We start from the raw sequence: 22,842 nt of genomic DNA, 5'->3' as shown, positions 1-22,842 counted from the left end.
ATTTGTACTGAATGTAGTTTGAAATATGCATTGAAATAAGTTAATTCCCTAATTACTAATTGTAAAATCATGAGTTTTAAAAACTGTTTAAAGGTCACTACAATTATACCCCTGACCTTCTGGCATTGTGCAATTCTGTGACATATGTCTGAATGCCTTTAATAACTAAAGTCACTCTTCTTGCATACTTTTAAATATTGCAAATGAAGATAATATAGGGAGCATGTCTTTAATATGTGGGTATTTAGGATAGATGTTGGAAATACTTTTGTATTCAAATTATGACCATCAATCAATAATATCTACTTATTTTTCTTTCCAACTTTCAAAAAATAAATGTTCCCAGAACAAACCAAAAAAATCAACAAAGTAATATACTTACTGACACAATATAATATACTTACTGATAATGCTTAAGTAGTATTAATTATACAGTTACCAAAACCTGCAAGGATCAAAAGATTTTATTTAAGAAGGATTTCTCATGCTGCATGGATTATGTTGCTACATAATAGCTTAGTAGTACTGCTGAATTGTAAAATAGCTTAGAGAGGAGTATGATGCATACAGTTGATGTAATGCATTGGTAATTAAGAAGGTGTGGGGTTAAGCTTCATTAACTGCTGAGGGATTGTCTCTTGGATTTTATTATGCCTTAGAGAACATAAAAAGTGAGAAGGGTCAAACTGTTGGAATCAGCCTTTGCTTATACATCTGCCAAAACAACACAAAATAATATAGCAGTAAGCGTAGAAAGGCATGAACTGAAAAGGGAAGAAATATATTTACAGTATCTCAAAGATAAATGTTTCTCATGAAAAAATTTCAGTATACTTAAATACTGATAAATATTTTGATATTGAAAGTTGTAATAATTTGGTTTCATTTAGTTTTTTTTTAAGTGAAACTTATTCATGTTAATTTTCTAAACTGCTTCATTTAAAAGAAAAAGAAAATTTTTATTATTTCCATATTCTGTATAGGACTTACGAAGTCTTTCTTTTCTTTTTTATTCCTATCCCTTGCAACCAAATACATGGGAACTATAAGTACCACATTGCAGAAAAGAACCAAAAATCTGATGTTTCTTTTAGCAAAGGAATATATAACAACCATATAGTATGTTCTGTGGGTGCACCAGGTTAGAAATCAGGCAGGGATTTTTTAAGTGTGAAGGAAGACCATAATCCATGATTAATAGCTGCAGTAGTTGCTTATTAAAGAACTTTATTCTTGGCGTTCTCATGAATTAGAGATTGTACCAAAATATGAATTTAAATTTTAGATATTGATTAGAAACAGAGAAAACAAATGGTGTAGATTAGATCAGTGATCATCCCTGATAAGGGCAGTGAGTCACAGTGAGCAGAGTAGGTTATATTTCAAAAATTTTAGGGCTTCCAAATATAACAGTGGATCTAAACACAAGCTCCTACATTTTAAACTTCTGAATATTTGAAAACATAAGCATCAGAGTATTTATTCTTTTTTCCAAAAATATTTCTTGGTGCATCTTTAAATCACTCTTTTTCACTTGAATCCTGAATAGTTGTATTGAAACAGGCTTTTCATATATTGACATTTTTTTAAGTGAATTCTTTAGGATGGTTGGACACTGTTACCTTAGGATCCAGTTTCCAACATAGGTTAATTCTCTACTTTGCAAAACTTAAAAGCTACACTACTGAAGATTCTTAATTTGGATGCACCAAATTTTAATTCGTGTTATTTTGTTCCAATTTTTGACAAAAGAATGGTAAAAATACTGAAGAATAAACAGGTGTTCACGTAGGTCTTATTTTGCAAATTACTAGCATAACATTCACCTGTACCATAATTGGATAAAGATGTGTAATATATTGATGTTTGGCCAACTTACTATACAGATGCCATTGATTTAAGATGCTTCATTATTTTATATACCACTAAGAGCAAAAAAAATTTACCAGATGAACTAGGAGAAAATGTTTTCTTATCACTTGGAATTTTTATTTAATCTTATTGAAAGAATTTTCTTAAACTTATTTTTAAAATCATATTATTCTTTCATATTTTTAAAAGAACATGAGCAAAATAAATTGTGTGAGGTACTCGTGAAACTTCTTCACATTCAGATTATTATTGTTCTGACTCACTTTAATGACTCATGGTTGGAAACCCAAGGAGGGGCCGCTACATCCATTGTCATTCAGATAGGATAAAATCTATGGGGAATGATCAGGATTAGAAGTAGAGCTTGTTAACATCATTCATTTCAAACATTTGTTAAATCCCTCCTGTGGGCCAGAAACTCTGCTAGGTGTTAAGAATTAGAAGAGAAATGGGAAGAGTGCTTATCTAAATAAAGACACGTGGTATTTTTTTATAGACGTAAAAAAAGTCCCCCCCCCCCCTTAATTGAGACTCCTAAAACACTCCAACACTCATCTCTCAGTTTGTCATACTGTAATGGCTTGCATGTTGCTGTGATGCTGGAAGCTAAGCCACCAGTATTTCAAATACTAGCAGGGTCACCCAGGGTGAACAGGTTTCAGTGGAGCTTTCAGACTAAGACAGACTAAGAAGAAGAATGGAGCCAAGTCCATTTCTGGGGGGGAAAAAATGGCCACTGAAAACCTTATGAATAGCAGAAAAACATTGTCTGATATAGGGCCAGAAGATGAGCTCCTCAAAGTACAACTAGGGAAGAGCTGCCTTCTCAAAATAGGGTAGACCTTAATTACGTGGATGGAGCAAAGTTTTCTGGACCTTCAGTTGTTGATGTGGCATGACTCAAAAAGAAGAAGCATTAATAGTTGGAACATGAAATGTACAAAATATGAATCTAGGAAAATTGGAAGTTGTAAAAAATGAAATAGAATGCATAAAGATTGATGTCATAGGCATTATGAGCATAGGACTATTATTGACCACTTTGAATCAGACAGTCTTCTGAATCCATTTACTGTGTCAGGAAAGACAAATCGAAGTGGAATAACATCATATTCATCATCAAAAAGAACATTCCATGATCTATCCTGAAATACAGTGTTGTCAGTGATAGGATAATATACATACCCCTACAAGAAACACCGGTTCAAACCCACCAGCCACTCCTCGGAAGGAAGGTTGGGCAATCCTACTTCCGTAGTGATACTGCCTCGGAAACCCAAGGAGGGGTCGCTATGAGTCGGGGCCGACTCGACGGCACGTAACAACAACAAGAAACACCAGTTAATACTACTATTATTCAAATTTACATACCAACCACTAAAACCGAAGATAAATGAAGATTTTACCAACTTTTGCAGTCTGAAATTGAACAAACATGCAATCAAGATGTAGTGATAATTACTGGTGATAGTAATGCTAAAGTTAAAAACCAAGAAGTGTGGTAGTTGGAAAATAGGGCTTTGGTGATAGAAATGATGTTAGAGATCACAATAGAATTTTGCAAGACCAATTATTTATTCATTGCAAATACCTTTTGTCAACAATATAAACAGCAACTATACATGTGGACCTTGCCAGATGGAATACAGAGGAATAAAATTAAACTACATCTGTAGAAAGAGGCTATGAAGAAGCTCAGTATCATCAGTCAGAACAAGTTCAGGGGCTGACCATGGAACAGACATCAATTATTCCTTTGCAAGTTTAAGTTGAAGCTGAAGAAAATTAAAATAAGGACTTCTGGTAAGATGGCAGAATAGGCAAACAAGCTCCACAGACCCTCTTCAACAAAGAAAAGAGAAACCAACTGACAGAGATACAGAAGATAATCCTGGAGCCCTGAGCTTTGAAAGGAAGTATACAGAAGTGGATTAGGCACCAACTAGTGGAAAAACCTGAAGGAAAACGGGGCCTAAGAATAGGCTCTGTTTGCCAAGGATGGCAGGGACATAGAGGAGGCAAGCAACAGGAAAGGAGACAGGTGGTGAGTATAAGTGCTGCCAACTAGCAAATAGAGGAGCACAGCACAGTACCCTGGTTATGCAAATAACATACAAACAAACAAAAATTGTGGGCAAGTCACTCCAACATACCATCACCAGTTAAATATAAACACAAAAAGTCACAATGCCTCAGGGACAACAGAGCATCACAGTCCACATAAAGAAGCAAGATAAAGCATGAGGAACAAGGGACCAGAATAGAGACCCAAAACACATCCCTGAGGAAGATGCAGCATTGAAACTCCCTGATAAGGAATTGAAAAGAATTATATTTAAGTACCGTTAGCGAATTGAGAGACAGATCAAGGAAAACACGGACAAAATTGAGGAAAACACAGAGAAAACCCTAGAACAATTTTGAAAGGCAATAAAAGAACAAAATGACAAAATAAATGAAAAATTAGAAATGATACAAAATCTACAGACAGAAATCCAGAAGATCAATACTAAATTTTCAGAAATAGATAACACATTGAATGCACAAAGGAGTAGAATTGAATCAATGGAAGACAGCATTAATGAGATTGAAGACAAATGTCTCAATACTTCTTTGGAAAGGGAACAATAAGAAAAAAGATCAAAACAAAATGAAGAAGCCCTAAGGTTCCAAATGATACAACCACTGTGGAAAACAGTATGGTGATTCCTTAAAAAGCTGGAATTAGAAATACCATTTGACCCAGCAATCCCATTACTAGGTATATATCCTAAAGAAGTGAGAGCCAGGACAAGAACAGATATATTCACACACATGTTCATCGCAGCACTATTTACAATAGCAAAGGAATGGAGACAATCTACATGTACATCAGCAAAAGAATAGATGACCAGACTGTGTTACATACACAGAATGGAATGCTGTGCAACCCTAAAGAATGGTGTAGAATCTGCAAAACACCACATAACATGGATGAACTTGGAGGACATTATGCTGAGTGAAATGAGTTGGTCATAGAAGGATAAATGTAATATTGGATCATTATTGTAAAAAGTTAAGGAAAGGTTTATATATGGAAGAGAACTTTCTTTGTTGGTTACCGGGGGTGGGAGGGGAGGGGAGCGAGCACTGCAAAAAAAAAAAAAACATTGACCCATGTCAGTTTAGTTTTATGTATTTCACTGTACATAAATTATATTTCAGTAAAATGCACTTTAAGAAAATTAAAGCAAATGAACAAGAGCCATAGTACTACCTTGAGTATATGCCACCTGAATTTAGAAACCATCTGAAGAATGCATTTGACACATTGAACACCAGTGACCAAAGACTTGTGGGATGACATTAGAGACATCAAACATAAGGAAAGCAAAAGGTCGTTAAAAAGACAGAAAAGGTTGAGAAGACCAAAATGGATGTCAGAAGGTACTCTGAAACTTGTTCTTGAATAGAGAGTAGCTAAGCTAGTAGTAGTGGGAGCTCTGGTAGCATAGTGGCTAAGGCACTTGACTGCTAACCAGAAGGCTGGCAGTTCAAACCCACCAGCCACTCCCCAGAAGGAAGATGGGGCAATCTACTTCCGTAGTGATACTGCCTTGGAAACCCAAGAAGGGGTCGCTATGAGTCGGGTCTGACTTGACGGCACATAACAACGTAACAACAACAACAAGCTAGTAGAAGAAATGATGAAGTATAAGAGCCAAACAGAAGATTTCAAAGGGCAGATTGAGAAGACAAAATATAATAATGAAATGTGCAAAGATCTGGAGTTAGAAAATCAGAAGGGAAGAACACACTTAGAATTTGTCAAGCTAAAAAACAAGCCAAAACCAAACTCACTGCTATCGAGTCGATTTTGACTCAGAGCGACCCCTCCTTGGGTTTCCAAGGCAGTATCTCTACAGAAGTAGATTGTCCAGTCTTCCTTCCAAGGAATAGTTGGTGGGTTTGAACCACCAACCTTCTGGTTAGCAGTTAAATGCCTTAGGCACTATGCCACCAGAGAAAAATAAATTCAAGTCTCGAGTTGCACTATTAAAGGATTCTGTGGGCAAAATATTGAGCAATGCAGGAAACATCAAAAGGAGATCAGATATGGGTAGGCAAACAGGAGTATACCCATGACCATATATAGATTTGGCAACCAGTATTCCCACATATGTATTTGAATGTCCTATAAAAATGTCCGTGTACATTATAGAGCTAACAGAGGACAAAATTAGGATAACTTCTTAGCCACGACCAAGCACCTTGACAAAGTGAGTCACTGGGCCTGAGGGCTCAGGAACATGGTCATGGGGTACATGAAGCTTGACTGGTATAACATAGTACCCAGAAATACTGTTCTAGATCTTACTTTGGTGAGTGATGACTGGGGTCTTTAAAGCTTGCGAGTGGCCATCTAAGATGCAACTTTTGGTCTCCCCTCGTCTGGAACAAAGAGTGATGAAAATCAGAAATATATGGAAACAATTAGTCCAAGAGATTAATGGGCCATGGGAACCTTAGCCTCCATGACTCTGAGATCAGAAGAGCTAAATGGTGCCCAGCTACCAATGCAACCACTCAGAAAGGGATCAAAATTGGAAGTCCTGGATACAGTGGGGAAAAAAAGGGAACAAAATTCAACAACAAAAAAGACCAGGCTACTGGTAAGATAGAGATGTCCAAGACTACAGCCCCTTGTTATCCTTCGGGCCTGGAATTGGACTCACTTCCATGGCTTAACTCCTGGCCAAATAATAGGTCTACAAGCTACACATCTATACCAGGGAAATGCACTCGTTAGAGTAGTCAAGCATGGAAGATCCGAAGGGCAGCATTCGCACAGGGAGGGTTAAGCAGCCAGGAACACATAGGTAAGAAGGACACAGGGCAGGGGTAACCTTCTACATAGAGGCGGTGGGAGGACACCTGTTACATTGTGGGGATTGTAACCATTGTCACAAAACAAAATGTATATGAACTATTGATTATAAAATGAATCTACTTTTGTAAAATTGCACCCAAATCACAATAAAGAGTTTTTTAAAAAGTAGAAGGAATACACAGTTACTGTACCAAAATAATTAGGTAGCATGTGATCAAGAACCAGTGGTATTGAAGGAAGAAGTCCAAACTACACTGAAGGAATTGGGGGAAAAAAAAAAAAAAAAACCCAAGGCTCCAGGAGTTGACAGAATACCTGTTGGGATATTTCAGAAAATGAATGCAGCACTGGAGACACTCACTCATTTATGCCAAGAAATTTGGAAGACAACTACTTGACCGACCAATTAGAAGAGATTTGTATTTGTGCCCATTTTAAAGAAAGATCATCCAAATGAATGTGGAAATTATCAAATAATATCATTAATATCACATGCAAGTAAAATTTTCCTGAAGATAATTTAAAATGGTTGCAGCAATATATTGACAGGGAGCTTCCAGAAATTCAAGCTGGATTCAGAAGAGGACATAGAATGAAGAATATCATTGCTAATGTCAAATGGATCCTGGCTGAAAGCAAAGAATAGTGTTTTTTATTTAACTACCAAATGGCATTAAACAGTGTGAATCATAACAAATTTTGGATAACATTGCAAAGAATGGGAATTCCAGAACACTTCATTGTGCTCAAGAGAAACCTGTACATAAACAAGAGGCAGTCTTTTGAACAGAACAAGGGGATGTGACTTGGTTTCCAATCAGGAAAGGTACATGTCAGGGTTGTGTCCTTTTACCATATTCATTCAATCTGTATGCTGAGCAAATAATACAAGAGACTGTATTATATGAAGAAGAATGCAGCATCAGGATTGAAGGAAGATTCAGCAACACCTTGTGATATGCAGATGATACAACCTTGTTTGCTGAAAGTGAAGATGACTTGAAGCACTTACTGGTGAAGATCAGAAACTATGTCTTCAGTGTGGATATGTCTTCAGTGTGGATCGTACCTCAACATAAAACAAAATTCCTCCCAACTTGACCAATACGCAACGTCATGATAAATGGAGAAAAGATTGAAGTTGTTAAAAGATTTCATTTTACTTGAATCCACAGTCAGTGCCCATGGAAGCTGCAGTCAAGAAATCAAAGAATGTATTACATGGGGCAAATCTGCTGTAAAAGACCTCTTGAATGTGTTAAAGAGCAAAGATATCACTTTGAAGATTAAGTTGTGCCTAACACAAACCATGGTATTTTCAAAAGCCTCATATGCATGTAAGAGCTAGACAGTGAATAAATAAGACTACGGGATAATTGATGCATTTAAGTCATGGTTTTGGTGAAGAATATGAGTGTACCATGGACTGCTAGAAGAACAAACAAATCTTTCTTGGAAGAAGCTGAGCCAGATTGCTCCTTAGAAGTGAAAATGGCCAGACTCTGTCTCTTATACTTTGATCCTGTTGTCAGAGGGGCCACTTCCTGAAGAAGGACATGACGCTTGGTAAAGTAGAAGGCCAATGAAAAAGGAGAAGACCCTCAATGAGATAAACTTGATGCTGTGGCTGCAACGATGGGCTCAAGCATGGCAATGATTGTAAAAAGTGTTTCAGTCTTTTGTACTAGGGTCAGTGTGAGTCAGAACTGACTCAAGGGCACCAAACAACAACAGCAACACCCTTGTAAGACTATTAGTAGGAGAGAATTAGTGTATCTAGAGCATTTGCAATTGTACCTAGAAGAGAGTAAATGCTATATGTTTATGCTCTTGATACTGTTTCCAAGTGTCATAAAACAAGGGACTTTTTTCACTGTTACATCCCCAAAACCTAGCCTAGTACTTGGTGCATAATTTAAAAAAAAAAAAAAAAAAAAATCCACTGCCATCAAGTTGACTCCAACTCATAGTGACCCTATAGAACAGAGTAGAACTGCCCCATAAGGTTTCAAAGGCTGTAAATCTTCATGGAAGTGGACTGCTTCATCTTTCTTCCATGGAACAGCTGGTGGATTTGAACTGCCATCCTTTTGCTTAGCAGCTGAATACCTTAACCACTGTACCACCAGAGCTCCTATGCCACATAGTAGGCACTCAAGAAATAGTATTTTGCAACATAATAGATGGTGCAGTCTTATAAAACTTTAAGAAGCCCTACTGCACAGCTTATATAAAATAGCTCAAAATGGATCAAAGATATAAATGGAAGAGCTAAAACTATAAAATTCATAGAAGGCAACATAGGTGTAAATCTTCATGACCTTGGCTTAAGCAGTGGTTTCTTAAATATGATGCCAAAAGCACAAGCAAGAAATGAGAAAATCAATTAATAGGACTTCATCAAAATTAAAAACTTCTGTGCATAAAAGGACACTGCCAAGAAAAAAGTGAAAAGACAACCTACACAATGAAAGAAAATATTTGCAAATTGTGCATCTGATAAGAGTCCAATATCCAGAGTATATACAGAGATCTCTCAGACGGAAGGTTGGGCAATCTACTTCCATACTGATACTGCCTCGGAAACGCAAAGAGGGGTCGCTGTGAGTCGGATCTGACTCAACGGCACATAACAACAACAACATACAGAAATCTTACAATTCAAGAACAAAAAGATAAACAACCTAATTTTTAAAAATGGACAAAAGACTTGAATAGACATTTCTACAAAGCGGATCTACATATGGCCCACAAGCACCTGGAAAGGTGCACAACATCATTAGTCATTAGGGAAATGCACAGTAAGATTGCTACATACCACTAAGGTTGTACAAACACTTTGTGCTCATCTACTAACCTAAGAGGAGCTCTGGTAGCGTAGTGCCTAAGGCGTTTGACTACTACCCTAAAGGTTAACAGTTTGAACCCACCTACCAGTACCACAGAAGAAAACGCCTGGAAGTCTAGGTTAGGATGAAGATTACAACAAGAAAACAATATGGAGCCATTGTACTCTGTAGCATATGGGATCACTATAAGTTGAAATTAACCCAATGGTAACTAACATCAACAGCAAGACAGCTGTAATGTAAAAAACAAAAGCAGAACATAACAAGTGTGGGTGAACATGTGGAGAAATTGGAACCTTCTTATGAATTAGAGTCGACTCAGTGGCAGTGGTTTTGATTTTTTTCCTAACATCACTGGTGGGAGTGTAAAAATAGTACCAACACTGTGGAAAACAACTGGCAGTTCCTTAAAAAGTCAAACATAGAGTTACCGTAAACCAAAACAAACTAAACAAGTTTCTATCAATTTGATTCCGACTCATGGTGACCCCTGTATGTGTCAGAATAAAACTGTGTTCCATAGGGTTTTCAGTCACTGATTTTTCAATAGATCACCAGGCCTTTCATCTGAGGCAGTTCTGGGTGGACTTGACCCACCAACCTTTTGATTAGCAGCTGAGTGCTTGACTATTTGTGCTACCCAGGGCTCCATAAACTTACCATATGACCCAGTAATCCCACTCCTAGTTTTATACCTAAGAGAATTGAAAAGGTGTTCAAATAAAAACTTATATAAAGCCACTGCCATTGAGTCAATTCTGCTTCATGGTGACCCTACAGGACAGAATAGAACTTGCCCCATAGAGTTTCCAAGGCTGTAAACCTTTATGGAAGCAAACTGCCCTATTGTTCTGCTGCAGAGCAGCTAGTGAGTTCAAACCACTGACCTTTCGGTTAGCACTCTGATAGTTTAACCACAGTGCCACCAGAGCTCCTTGTATAGAAATGTTCATAGCAGCGTTAAACCTTATTTATAATATGTATAATTTATTTTAACCATCTTACATATTTGGACTGTGACATAATAGCCAAAAAGTAGAAACAACCCACAAGTCTACCAACTGATGAATGGATAAACATAATGTCGTATATCCATACAATCACCAGAGCTGCTGTCTATCCATACAGACATAAAAAGAAATGAAGTACTGATATAATATGAATGAACCGTGAAAACATTGTGCTAAGTGAAAGAAGCTAATCACAAAAGCCCAGAAATTGTATGGTTCCATTTATATGAAGTGTTCAGAATACACATATACATAGAGAAAGAAGGTAGTTTAGTGGTTACCAAGGGCTGTGGGAGGGGTAGAATGATGAGTCACTGTTTCTTGGGCATGGGATTTCTTTTTGGGTGTTGAAAATGTTCTGGAATTACTAGTGATGGTTACATAACTCTGGAAGTATTCTAAAAAACATTGAACTGCACACTTATAAAATGGTAACTTTAATGTAATGTGAATTGTATCTCAAAAAAAATATGTAAGAAAACATAGCCTTTAAATGGACATTAATCATTAAAGTAAGGAACCCTGGTGGCACAGTGGTTAAGCACTTGGCTGCTAACGTAGAGGTCAGCAGTTCAAACCCACTAACCACTCTGGGGGAAAAAAGACTTGGCAACCTGCTCCTATAAAGACGACAGCCTCAGAAACCCTGTGGGCAGTTCTAGTGTGTCCTCTCGGGTAACTATGAATTGGAATCAGTTCAGTGGCTCACAACAGCAGCAGCAATCATTGTTAAAGTGTACTTTCTTTCCATCTTTTGAACGTTTTAATCTCATACTTTAGGAAATGAGTATCTGTTTTATCAATACTAAAAGCAGGATTGTAGTGCCTAAGGCATTTGACTGCTAACCAGAAGGCTGGCAGTTCAAACCCACCAGCCACTCCTCAGAAGGAAGGTTGGGCAATCTACTTCTGTAGTGATACCGCCTTGGAAACCCAAGGAGGGGTCGGTATGAGTCGGATCCGCCTCAATGGCAGTGAGTTTGGTTTGGTTCTTATTCTCTAAGGAGCTCTGGTAGCGTAGTGCCTAAGGCACTTGACTGCTAACCAGAAGGCTGGTGGTTCAAACCCACTAGCCACTCTTCGGAAGTCTTCCGTAATGATACCACCTAAGAAACCTAAGGAGGGGTCACTCACTATGAGTCGTGTCTGACTCAACGGCACATAACAGCAACAACAACAATATAAAAAAAGTTTTTTAAATGGTGAATTTCTACTATTGGAATAGATACATATTCACTAAGATAAAGGGGAAAATGCTTACCTTTTTTTATCTCATATCATTTTTATATTTTACCCATATTAATGTAAAGCTCTAATATTTTAGGGATATTTGTTTAATACTAAACACATCAATGTAAAAGCATCCTATAGAAAATGGGCATATTTTAAACAATAGGACATAGTTTGTTGTAAAGTTAAAGTACATGCATCCCCAAGAGTTAAAGGCCATAAAGGTAAAAATATTGTTACATATACAATCCTGCAGTAACAGTAATAACAATAATCTGAAGTAGATACATAGATAAACACACAAGCTGAACAGGAGTAGTTAGGTGAATGGGATTGCTCTCATGGATATATGTAGATTTGGCAGAGAATATTTCTACATATGCATTTATACGTGCTGCAGATATATCCATGAATATACTAGGGCATACAGGGGGCAAAGTTATGAAAACTTTTTAGCCATAACCAAACACCTTGAGGGAATGAGGTCTCAGGACCATAGTCTTGAGGGACATCGAGGTCAATTGGCATAACATAGACCACAAAGATAATGTTCTACATCCTACTTTGGTGAGTAGAGACTAGGGTCTTAAAAGCTTGTGAATGGCCATCTAAGGTGCAGCAATTGGTCTCTCCCTACCTGGAGTAAAGAATAGTGAGGAAAATCTAAGACAAATGGAAACAGTCCAAAATCAAATGAACTTGAGAACCCCAGCTTCCATGACCCTGAGAAAGAAGTAGGTAGTGGCTGGCTACCATTGCCAACCACTCTAACAGGAATCACAATAGAAAGTCCTGGATAGAGTAGGAAAATATGTGGAACAAAACTCAAAATTGTAAAAAAGACCAGACATGTTGGTCTGATGGAACCCTCAAGACTATATGACCTTATTCACCCTTCCAAGCTGGATCCAAATTCACCCTGTGTCTCAACTTTCAGCCAAACAATAGGCTGGTCAATAAGGTGAACAGTAATAGCAGGGAGGTGCACACTCCCTAGAACAACCAGCCATAGGAGATCAAAAGGGCAGCATTTGCCAAGGATAAAGCTCAGAAGACAAGAAGGGATTTTTTTTTAAAAAAAGAACAAATAGAAATGATAAACACCAGGAAGAAGTAGGAAGAGTGTTATTACACTGTAGGGATTACAGTGTCACAAAACAAATGTGTGTGAATTATTTTTTGTTTGGGTTTTTTATTTTTATCTTTTTTTTTATTATTGTGATTTGGGTGAAATTTTAGAGCAAATTCATTTTCTGTACAGCAGTTCACATATACTTTGTCTCATAACATTGACTACAATTTACCACAATGCAACAGCTCCTCTCCCACTTCCTCCCCATAGTTACTTCTTCCCTGTGTCCTTCCCTCCATGTAGTCCTGCCGCCTGAGCTATATTCCTGTCCATACACAGCCTTCTATTCTCCCATGACTGTTCTCTCCAAGGAGTGTATCTACCTAACGTAAATGTTCACGTCATACGCCTGTCTTTTGTTTGGCTGGAACCCACATGAGTGGGTTCAGTTGCAGACCTGGAGGGCAGCTAGGGGCCATAGTCTCAGTGGTTCTGTGAGGCTCTATCAGACAGCAAACCTGGTCCTTATTTCCCCCCCACCCCCCAATGATTTTGAGTTTTGTTCCACATTGTTCTCTCACTCTATCTAGGATCTCCTACAGAGATCCCCCTCCAAGTGGTTGACAGTGGTAGCTGGGCACCATCTAGTTCTTCTGGTCTCATAGTCATATAGGCTGAGGATCACGTGGTGTGCCAGTCGTTTGGACTAATTGTGTCCATGAATCTTTGGTTTTCTTCATTCTTCTTTGCTCTGGTGGAGGAGAGACCCATCGTTGCATGTAGATGGCTGCATGCAAGCTTTTAAGATCCCAGTCACTACTCAAATGTGTATGAATTGTTGAATGGAAAATTGTTGGATGGAAAATATGCTCTGTAAACTTTCACTCAAATCACAATAAAAAGTTCTGGGGAGCAGGGAAACTTTAACCTAGTACCTTGTACCCCTTTTGTGGTAGGTGGCTATAGGGAAATTGCAATATCATGTATTAGACCCAGAAATTTACCAGACTCTAGGAATGACATATTGAGGAAAACATAGTATACTCATTTAAAAACAAAAAAGCTCAATTCCTAGAAATATTATTAGTGAAAAACTGAAGCAACTTTTATAAATCTAGGTTCTGGGTCTTTGTTCACACTTCAGTACTGCTAGTCATATATTTATGGCTGTATCTATTAATGAATCAAAATCTGTGCTTTGTTTTCTTTAAAAAAAAAAATGCTACTAGGTAGCATCAAAAATCCTCTAATTAATTAATTATATGCATTCCATCTCTGTTGTAAAAATTAATTTTTGACCTGTCTTTGTTTTCATTGTGGAGATGATGTTTGGCATAACTACTATTAGATGCCCCTGAGATTGAAAAAACTAGTAATTCAAAACGTTTATATTAAATTTTGCCTATTACTGACAATATTGGATTGTGAGGATGGCGCACAACCAGGCAGTGTTTCGTTCTGATGTACATGAGTCAACTCAACAGTACCTAACAACAACAATATTGGCAATGCAAACTGTATTTCTGAGTAATAGCTAAGACATTATTTGACTGATTTTTGGTAATCTTAACATTTATGGAAAGCTTATTATGTGGCAGATACCATTCTCTCCATTTTACATTTCCATTTATTTATTCTTTACCTACTACTCTGGTAGCACGGTGCCTAAGACATCTGACTGCTAACCAGAAGGTTGGTGGTTCAAACTCACTAGCAACTCCATGGAAGCAAGATTGGGCAATCTACTTCCATAAAGATTTACCACCTCAGAAGCCCAGTGGAGGTCTCTCTGAGTTGGAATTGACTCTATGGCAGTGGTTTTTTTTTTAATGCAATGAAATACATATACTATTATCTTTAATCTTCAGCTGATAAAGTGAAGGTACAGAGAGGTCATTGTAACACAGATAAAGCTACTAGTATAAAGTCAAGATCTGAAATCAGACGATCTGATTGCAGAATTCAAATTCATAATGCTGTTGCATCAACACTATATGTCCTCACAGATATTTATTTGCATAGGAAAACAAAAGTTACTTTATATATCATAAAATACTAATGCTTTGCTAGGGATGATGGATCCAGAACTTAAGTGATATAACTGTTGTTGTTGTTGTTGTTATGTGCTGTCGAGTCAGACCTGACTCATAGCGACCCCTCCTTGGGTTTCCGAGGCAGTGTCACTACGGAAGTAGATTGCCCCATCTTCCTAGTTCTATCTAATACTGACATAAGTTTTAATTTGAATTCCTTTTAAGGTCTTTTAGGAGGTAACTGTAATTTATGATAGTTGATGTATTTTACAACTGATTAGTTGACATGACTCGAAGCATAAGTAAATTTTATCTTGAAAAGTAAAAGTTGCAAATTAGACTAATTATATCATAGCATTAGATTACATTTAAATCTAATGGCCCACATTATCCTTATGATTCTGGCTACCCAAAATTTTTTTAAAAAAATATTGCATGTACTTTTCATCTCCAAGAAATTTGTGGGTTTTTTTTTTTTTTTTTTTTTTGCATTATTTCTAAATACCCCTTAAGAAAAATATTTCTCTTTTGTTTTTATAGTCACTCATAGATGAGCCTTTCAAAAAATAAGATTAGAATGCTCTATCTCTTCATTTTGGGAGCTCTGGTGGTTAGTACCTAAGGCATTTGACTGCTAACCAGAAGGCTGGTGGTTCAAACTCACCAGCCACTCACTCTGTTTTCATTGTTAAAGAAAAGATGTAAACAAAACTAACATTTGATAAGGGCAAAATAAGTGTTTTTATTCTTAGTTGTTACTTCACCCATTATTTCGGTGAATGAGTTTTTTGAATTCTGAAATTACAAACCAGTACACAGATTGTGAATATGCTTTATTTTTTACCTTGTGGCAAACAACAATAATTACATGTAATACATAAGTGCTAATTCCAGATTGTTCTTTTAATGTGAAAAAAAGAAAAATAACTTCTCTTTGAAATAATAGCTGATTCTTCTGAGTATGGAATAGAAATGTTGAGTTTTTAAATTATTATTCATTGCTAACTCTGCATTAAATAATGTATACCCTTTTGCTTGATACACCTTTTTGTGGAGGCACAGTGATTAAAGTGCTTGGCTACTTAACCGAAAAGCTGGCAGTTCAAATCCACCATGCGCTCTGCAGGAGGAAGATGTGGGAGTCTGCTTTTGTACAGATTTACAGCCTTGGAAACCCTATGGGCCAGTTGTACTCTTAGAGGATCAGTATAAATTAGAATTGACTCGATGGCAGTGAATTTGGTTTGGTTTTGGTTTGCTGTGTATTAGAAATGTCTGTATTATTGTAACTTTCTCTTTCCATCAGTTTTTAAGGTGTCAATTTTAAATATATTGGAAAGTTCTAGTATTGCTAATATTATGATTTAATAAAATTGTCATTTTTTTTTTTACCATAGATATTCAATAATGTGTCATTCTATTTTCTCAGGAACTTCCTGCACCATTACTTGATAATTGTGAAAAGGAATTAGATGAAGACATATGTGATCATAAAACACCAGACACTAATACTGAGATGAAAATAGCTTGGCGTTACAAGTTATTCCCCAAGATGAAGGCAAGTCAACATATAAATCATTTTAAAATATACAAATGTATTTTTTTTTGTTTTACAGTATTCTGTAGTATACCTTTTGTATAAAGTATATATTTGTATTTTTAAATAACTGCTTCATTTGCAGAGTACTTTATCAGAGTGACATATTTCTTAAAATTATGACAAATTGTTATTTTGCTAAAATAGATTATTTTATTTTTTCTGTAATATCCATTTATAAGCCTCTGAATGAGATTGCAAACCAAAGTAAGTGAACTAATTAAACCATTTCTATGTAGTATAATTATCTGAAATATTCAGTGTAAGTGGTAGTTCCTTGGAATTACTATATTTATTCTATATATTTTTCATACATAATAATTCTTAGATTTTCAAACTCAGCTATCTGGTAACTTCACCTATCTAGAATAGAGCAAGAGTCAGGAGGTAAAGGAAGACTTTCTGAGAAACAAATGTCAGTAAAGTCTGCCACTAAGCTCAAGAACTATGTTAATGGTATAGACTTTAGGAAATTTTCTCATCTATGTAGATGAATAAATGTAATGTGCAGTTAATTTTACATGAAGTTCTGACAAGTATTATTAACTGTCTAAGCACACAGAAAATTAGAAAAGGTAAGAGAGTTCCTTAAGGTCTATTGACTTTTTTTAATTTTGGTGAAAATGTACACAGCAGAACATACACTGTTCAACAATCTCTACATGTACAATTTAGAACGTTGGTTACGTTCTTTACGTTGCATCTCCATTGTTACTATCCTTACCCAGATTTCTTCACCACAGATAACATACTGGCCATAAACGGCTCATCTGTTCTTCAGAGTTACTACTGTCACTTTGATCTCATATAGATAATTCTTTAAAAGAGTACAGTGCTCTTGGTGAACAAACAGTCTTTACTGATATGGCTAACCTGTGGTTTAGTTTAAAGATGACTTCAGGGTATAATTTTGTTTCATGATTTGAAGATTTTCTCAATGATGTGGATTCAGGGGTTCCTCGCCTCAATAAGAAGTATGCTGAGAGTTGAGCCATAGGAGTAAGTCTAATTCCAGTCCCTAAGGATAACTCAGGGCCATAGTCTTGGGGATTCCACCCGTCTCTCTATTCAACCAGTAATCCTGGTCTTTTTTATGTTTTTGAATTTTGTTCCACATTTTTCCTCCCACTATACCTAGGATCTCTGATTTTGGTCCCTTTCTGAGTGGTTGGCTTTGGTAGCCAGGTGCCATCTCGCTCTTGTGGTCTGACTTTTTTTCAATAAATTGACTAAATGGTAGCAAGAGAGGATATGGGAAGGTTACAGAAAGAAAAGCCAGTCAGGAGCCCTTTGGTATAGAGGCAAACAATGGTTAATGGTTCAGAGTCTCTTAATGCTGTTTTTACATTTCAGCTCTGTTCATTAATTAACTTCTTCATTTGACTCTTTTCTCTGTTCATTATTTTGGAGCACTTCAGTGTCTGCCAGGCATTATCATAAAACCAGTCGCCGTTGAATTGACCCTGACTCATGACATTCCCGTGTGTATTAGAGTTGAATTGTGCTCTGTAAGGTTTTCCAGGGCTGACTTTTGGGGAAGTAGCTTTCCAGGCCTTTCTTTTATGGTGCCTCTAAATAGACACAAACATTCAGCCTTTTGGTTAGCCAAATACCTTGACCTTTTGTACCACCTAAGGGTATCCAATTGGTAGAAAACAAGGGGGCACTCTAATCTGAATAAAACATAGTTCACATAATCTACCCTTTTCTAGTCTTCCACGTTTACATTATCTTTCCCAAGGACAGAAATATGTTTCTGACACTCTTGAACTTCAAATGACTCATTTGGTTTCCTGTTCTCATCACCCTCTTCTAAATTATAGACCTCCTGCCAAGCTCAGACACAGCCTTAGAATTCTCTGCAGAGTGCTCTGAATGGTCATTACCAGTTAATCAGAGTTACTATTTGAGATGAAAGTGACTGCCGTTATTGGCCTATATTATAAAATACAGACTTTAAAGATGGTGTATAAGCTTTATACAATCTAATCAAAGCCAACCTTTTTAACCTCTTCCCCCTGTGTATATAAAACACTATATTCACATATCATTTGTGATTTGCTCCTTGTGAACTGCTTGCATTTCTGATAGCAATGCTTTTCACTTTTTTAATGACCAGGAGAACTCATCCTGCTACCGTACTGAGAAATTAGAAATAATACTTTATTTATTTATAGTGCAGCTTTTCTCTGAAAGTTTTTATTCCAATATACTGAAGGTAGATGCTGGTATTGTTTTGTTGCTCTGTTTTCTTCCTGGACCCCCATCAGGGTTCATTTTCTTTCCTTTAACATAATAAATTTTTACTGAATTACTCCACTTAACTCTGTTCCACAGTTGACATAGTTAAAAGGTAGTTTATGAATGCGAAATAGTTTTGAAAATGTAAAACTGTAGCAAAATCCCACTTACCAAACTGACTGACTAGTTGTTGATGATAGTTTGGTTTTTTTAATGCCTCTATTTTTTTATGGAAGAAATAGATGCACTAATGATATTATACACATTAGATTATATACACTGGATGTAGGTTTCAGTTATCTTTTTAAGAGGAAATATTTTAAATCTTCTACAGTTTTAGGCCTCAAAAGATTTCTTAGTGTTTCAAAATCTGATTATTTGTTACTGCTTCATGTCTTGAATAGAAAAAAAAAAAAAAAAAAATGCAGCTTTTCTTCCTGTAAGAAAGTATTTATTTTTCATTTAAGGATTAAAGTTTTTCATCATTAATAAATTTTTAGTGTCTACCTTGTGAATATTTCAGTTGCATGAAACACACTGCCATGTCAAATCTGACTCATAGCAACCCCTCCTTAGGTTTCTGAGGCAGTATCACTATGTAGATTACCCAATCTTTAATTTATAAGTAAATTGATAGCAAAATTCTAATGAGAAAAGTTACCAATTTTATTTTCACATTTTAATGAATTACTTGTGTTCTATATGTAAACTGTCAGAGTATGAAATCAATTTTCTGCCTTGATTCATCCCAAATCTGAGATTTCTATCACATTAATATTGTAATTAGAAACAGTTATAGAGACGGCAACTTTAAAAGCATACTTTGCTTCTTGGCAATTTAGCATATTTCTCTGACTGCATAGGACTTCAAGAACCTTCAGTCTACTAATAAATTTATTAACTCAAACTTAAAAGAAGTGAAAAGTCTCTCTTTCTTTTTCTCTCCCCATGGCCAGTCTGCTAAAATAGATTATTCATGCTTATTTGATTCAGGTAGGCTTTTGCAAGCTTCCCTACTAGGCCTGGGAATGTGGTACATAGAGGCCTTTGCAGCGGATTCTGACATAGACCAGGCTTTTATTGCATGGTGTTTTATTATAGCCAAATCCTAGTCTCCACCCAGTTTGTAGGCACTCTGCTTATTCCTTTGAATCAGGAAAGGTTATCACCTACCTTAATCCATGCAGCGGTGTGGATTAAGGATACCAGTGTGCCCCAGGATTCTCAAAGAGGATCCTAGAAACTTCTTGTTTCTTCTTTTTTGCTGTCTTTACTAAATTCTATTGGGCCTTAGGGGGATTTGCATCTGAAATGGGCAACCTGGTGTTTTTCTCAATGAAGACATCAGATCAAAGTTCAGTTAGTCAAGGCCTTTCTAAAACATTAGGGGTGCCTGGAGTTATACAATTAAAAGATGAGCTCTAGCAGAGATTGTAGTAAAAACATTTTGAACTATAATCCGGATAAAGAATAGATTATAGGCCAAAGAACAGACCTTGTTTAAATTGCTTTAGACTAATAACTTTACATTTAAAAACTTTATACCCTATTTTTAAAAAAGATATTTTAATGTCACATAATTTGTTTGTGGCTACTTTCAGGGTAAATAGATGAATCATGATTTGGGAATCACACTTCTGTATACATTGTGTTAGAAAGATTAGATGGAAGCAAATTGATAGTTCTCTCTGTTAATGAAAATAAAATGGAAGGATGAATAGTCATTCCATTTTGAAAATAAATGTCAGTCCACAGACTCTGATAATGTCTCTATTAGACCTAAAATGTTAATTCCATTGTACTGTATAATTTCATGTTTGTCAGCATTTAGTTTAAGAATATGAATCCTTGAGGCATAAAGTGCAAATACATATCTATGTCAAGCAAATGTCTGTTTCTTATCAAAATTACAAAGTTATTAGTCACATAGTAAAATAAATTAAGAATCTCTGTGTATAGTTCTGCAATTTCTGCAGAGACTATCTGGTTTTGTTGTCTGTGCTCTAAAATTTGTCTGTTATATAGCATTCAGGACAGTAGAAATGATGACAGTAGATTTGGATCAGGGTTTTCCCTAGAGATAATATAATTACAAGTGTGATCTTATTAGAGCAAATTGCCAGCTAGAATTTGTTAATAGTTCAATTTTGGATTGAAGTACTTATATATTTCCAACGTGCTGAGTAAAGCCCAGAATTCATTCAAAGCAATATAATAATGCATGTTACTAGACTCTTAACTATCCTGTGTAAATAATTCAGCATCAATAGTTTAATAATTATGAGAAAGATAATTTGTTGGAGAAATTGTGAGAAAGCACAAGAGATGAAATTCTTAATGAACTAGTTCCACCAGATTTCTGATTTGTCTAATATAGCATATATATTCTCCCATTTAATCATGTGCCTTGTTCCTTCTGTATTATCCCTGCACATTTTATACTGTGAGCTTAATTTTTAGCTTGTCAGAAACTCTGAATATACAATACACACTAGTTTGTGAGGATTTATTTTAAAATACTAATTAGTTTAATATATTTAAATATCTGGTTTCTTTTGGGCCCCTCGCCAATGGATTAATTTGTATTAAGTTTTCATTAGTTCTTTGGAACTGCATATTTAATTTGTCATTAAAACATGGAATCTTAAAATATTAATTAAGGATTATTTATATTAACTTCTTGAACTTAGAAAGCTATGCATTAGTAGAAAAAAAAATTAAAAAGACAAGTATTTAAATTATTATCAACTTGGGGCACCACTAAAAATGAAGAATCATAGGAGATAAAAGGTTGATTGCTGACTATAGATTATTTTAAATAATAAAGGTTTTTGTATGCTTCTTTGAAATTTAACAAGTCTATATATATAAACTCTTAATAGCATTAAAAATGTATGTCAGTCTTTTGCTGCCTGTGTGACAGATAAATTAATGTGATAAATAAACTAATACGAGTTTTCCTAACAGGCTGGACCAGTATCATCTTCAAGATTTGGTCACTATTATGATGTTTCAAAAAGAATACCCCACGAACTAATTGAGGCTTCAAAATGGCATGGATTTTTTCTCCCAGAAAAATTATCTGCATCTCTTGAAGTAGAACCATGGTAAGTCAGTGATCCATTTAATAGCAAATTGGGATTTCAAAGGTTAACAGAATGCATCTTGACCTCTGTCTTTGAAAGAGTGAATATCTAAGGGTACATATCCTAATAATAAATGTTAATATTTTACATAATATTTAACTTTAACTGTGTATTTGTTTCATAGTATTTCATTACATGTGGTTTTCTTCTTTTTCTGGGCTTATAGCAGTTGAACCTACTAGAAGCTCTGGTGGCGTAGTGCCTAAGGCATTGGACTGCTAACCAGAAGGCTGGCAGTTCAAACTCACCAACTACTCCTTGGATGGAAGATTGGGCAATCTATTTCCATAGTGATCCTGCCTGGGAAACCCAAGGAGGGGTCCCTATGAGTCAGATCTGGCTCGACGGCAGTGACAGGGAGAGAGAGAGAGAAAGAGAGAGACTGTTATTCTAATTTGCAACTTGAAAGATGTGGATATCAAATTTACAGTACTTGCTGTTTTTATTTTCATAAATATGTGGAATAGTTCTACATCAGGGTCTTTCAGCCCTAAATATAAATAGATACTTAATCAACATTTACTGATAGTAACAGAAATGAAAATAATATAAAATAAAACTGCATACTGAAAAAGTAAACAGATACAGGTATGTGTTGCTTAACTTCCAGTCAGGCAATGCCCAACGGCATATCCATCCATGGTCCTTAAGGAAACGCAGCTCTCCTTTTGCCTATTATTTTCCCCTAATGGTTTTAAAGAGCCCAAACCCCCAGAGTGAAGGAACTCCAGGGCACATCCCAATCACAGCAGCACCTCCTTCTTAGCCTTCCACCCCCAGAGCAGGGCAGCATCTGCCGCAGCTCCACTGCTCCTCCCATGGGCACTGGCAGCACAGGCAGGGGCACTAGTGGCCTCTTGGTCCTAGGCAGTGGTGGCAGAGGCTACACCTGATCAGGAAGCAGCCACACCAACAGGGTGGC

General features: G+C 36.3%; 1 protein-coding gene across 1 annotated transcript in view; it reads left to right on the top strand.

Moving 5' to 3' along the window:
- ELP4 (elongator acetyltransferase complex subunit 4) overlaps positions 1-22,842 on the top strand; it is a 367,989-nt gene that overhangs the window by 61,838 nt on the left and 283,309 nt on the right. The window contains exons 4-5 of the mRNA XM_007943295.2: positions 16,366-16,494; positions 21,742-21,881. Of these exons, the coding sequence (XP_007941486.1) occupies positions 16,366-16,494; positions 21,742-21,881 (269 nt within the window). The remainder of the gene's footprint in view (positions 1-16,365; positions 16,495-21,741; positions 21,882-22,842) is intronic.

This window comes from Orycteropus afer, unplaced genomic scaffold, assembly GCF_000298275.1.
Source record: "Orycteropus afer afer isolate SDZICR_OR568_19922 unplaced genomic scaffold, OryAfe1.0 scaffold00103, whole genome shotgun sequence".
NCBI classification, from domain to species: domain Eukaryota; kingdom Metazoa; phylum Chordata; class Mammalia; order Tubulidentata; family Orycteropodidae; genus Orycteropus; species Orycteropus afer.
This window is presented reverse-complemented; position numbering and strand designations above follow the sequence as displayed.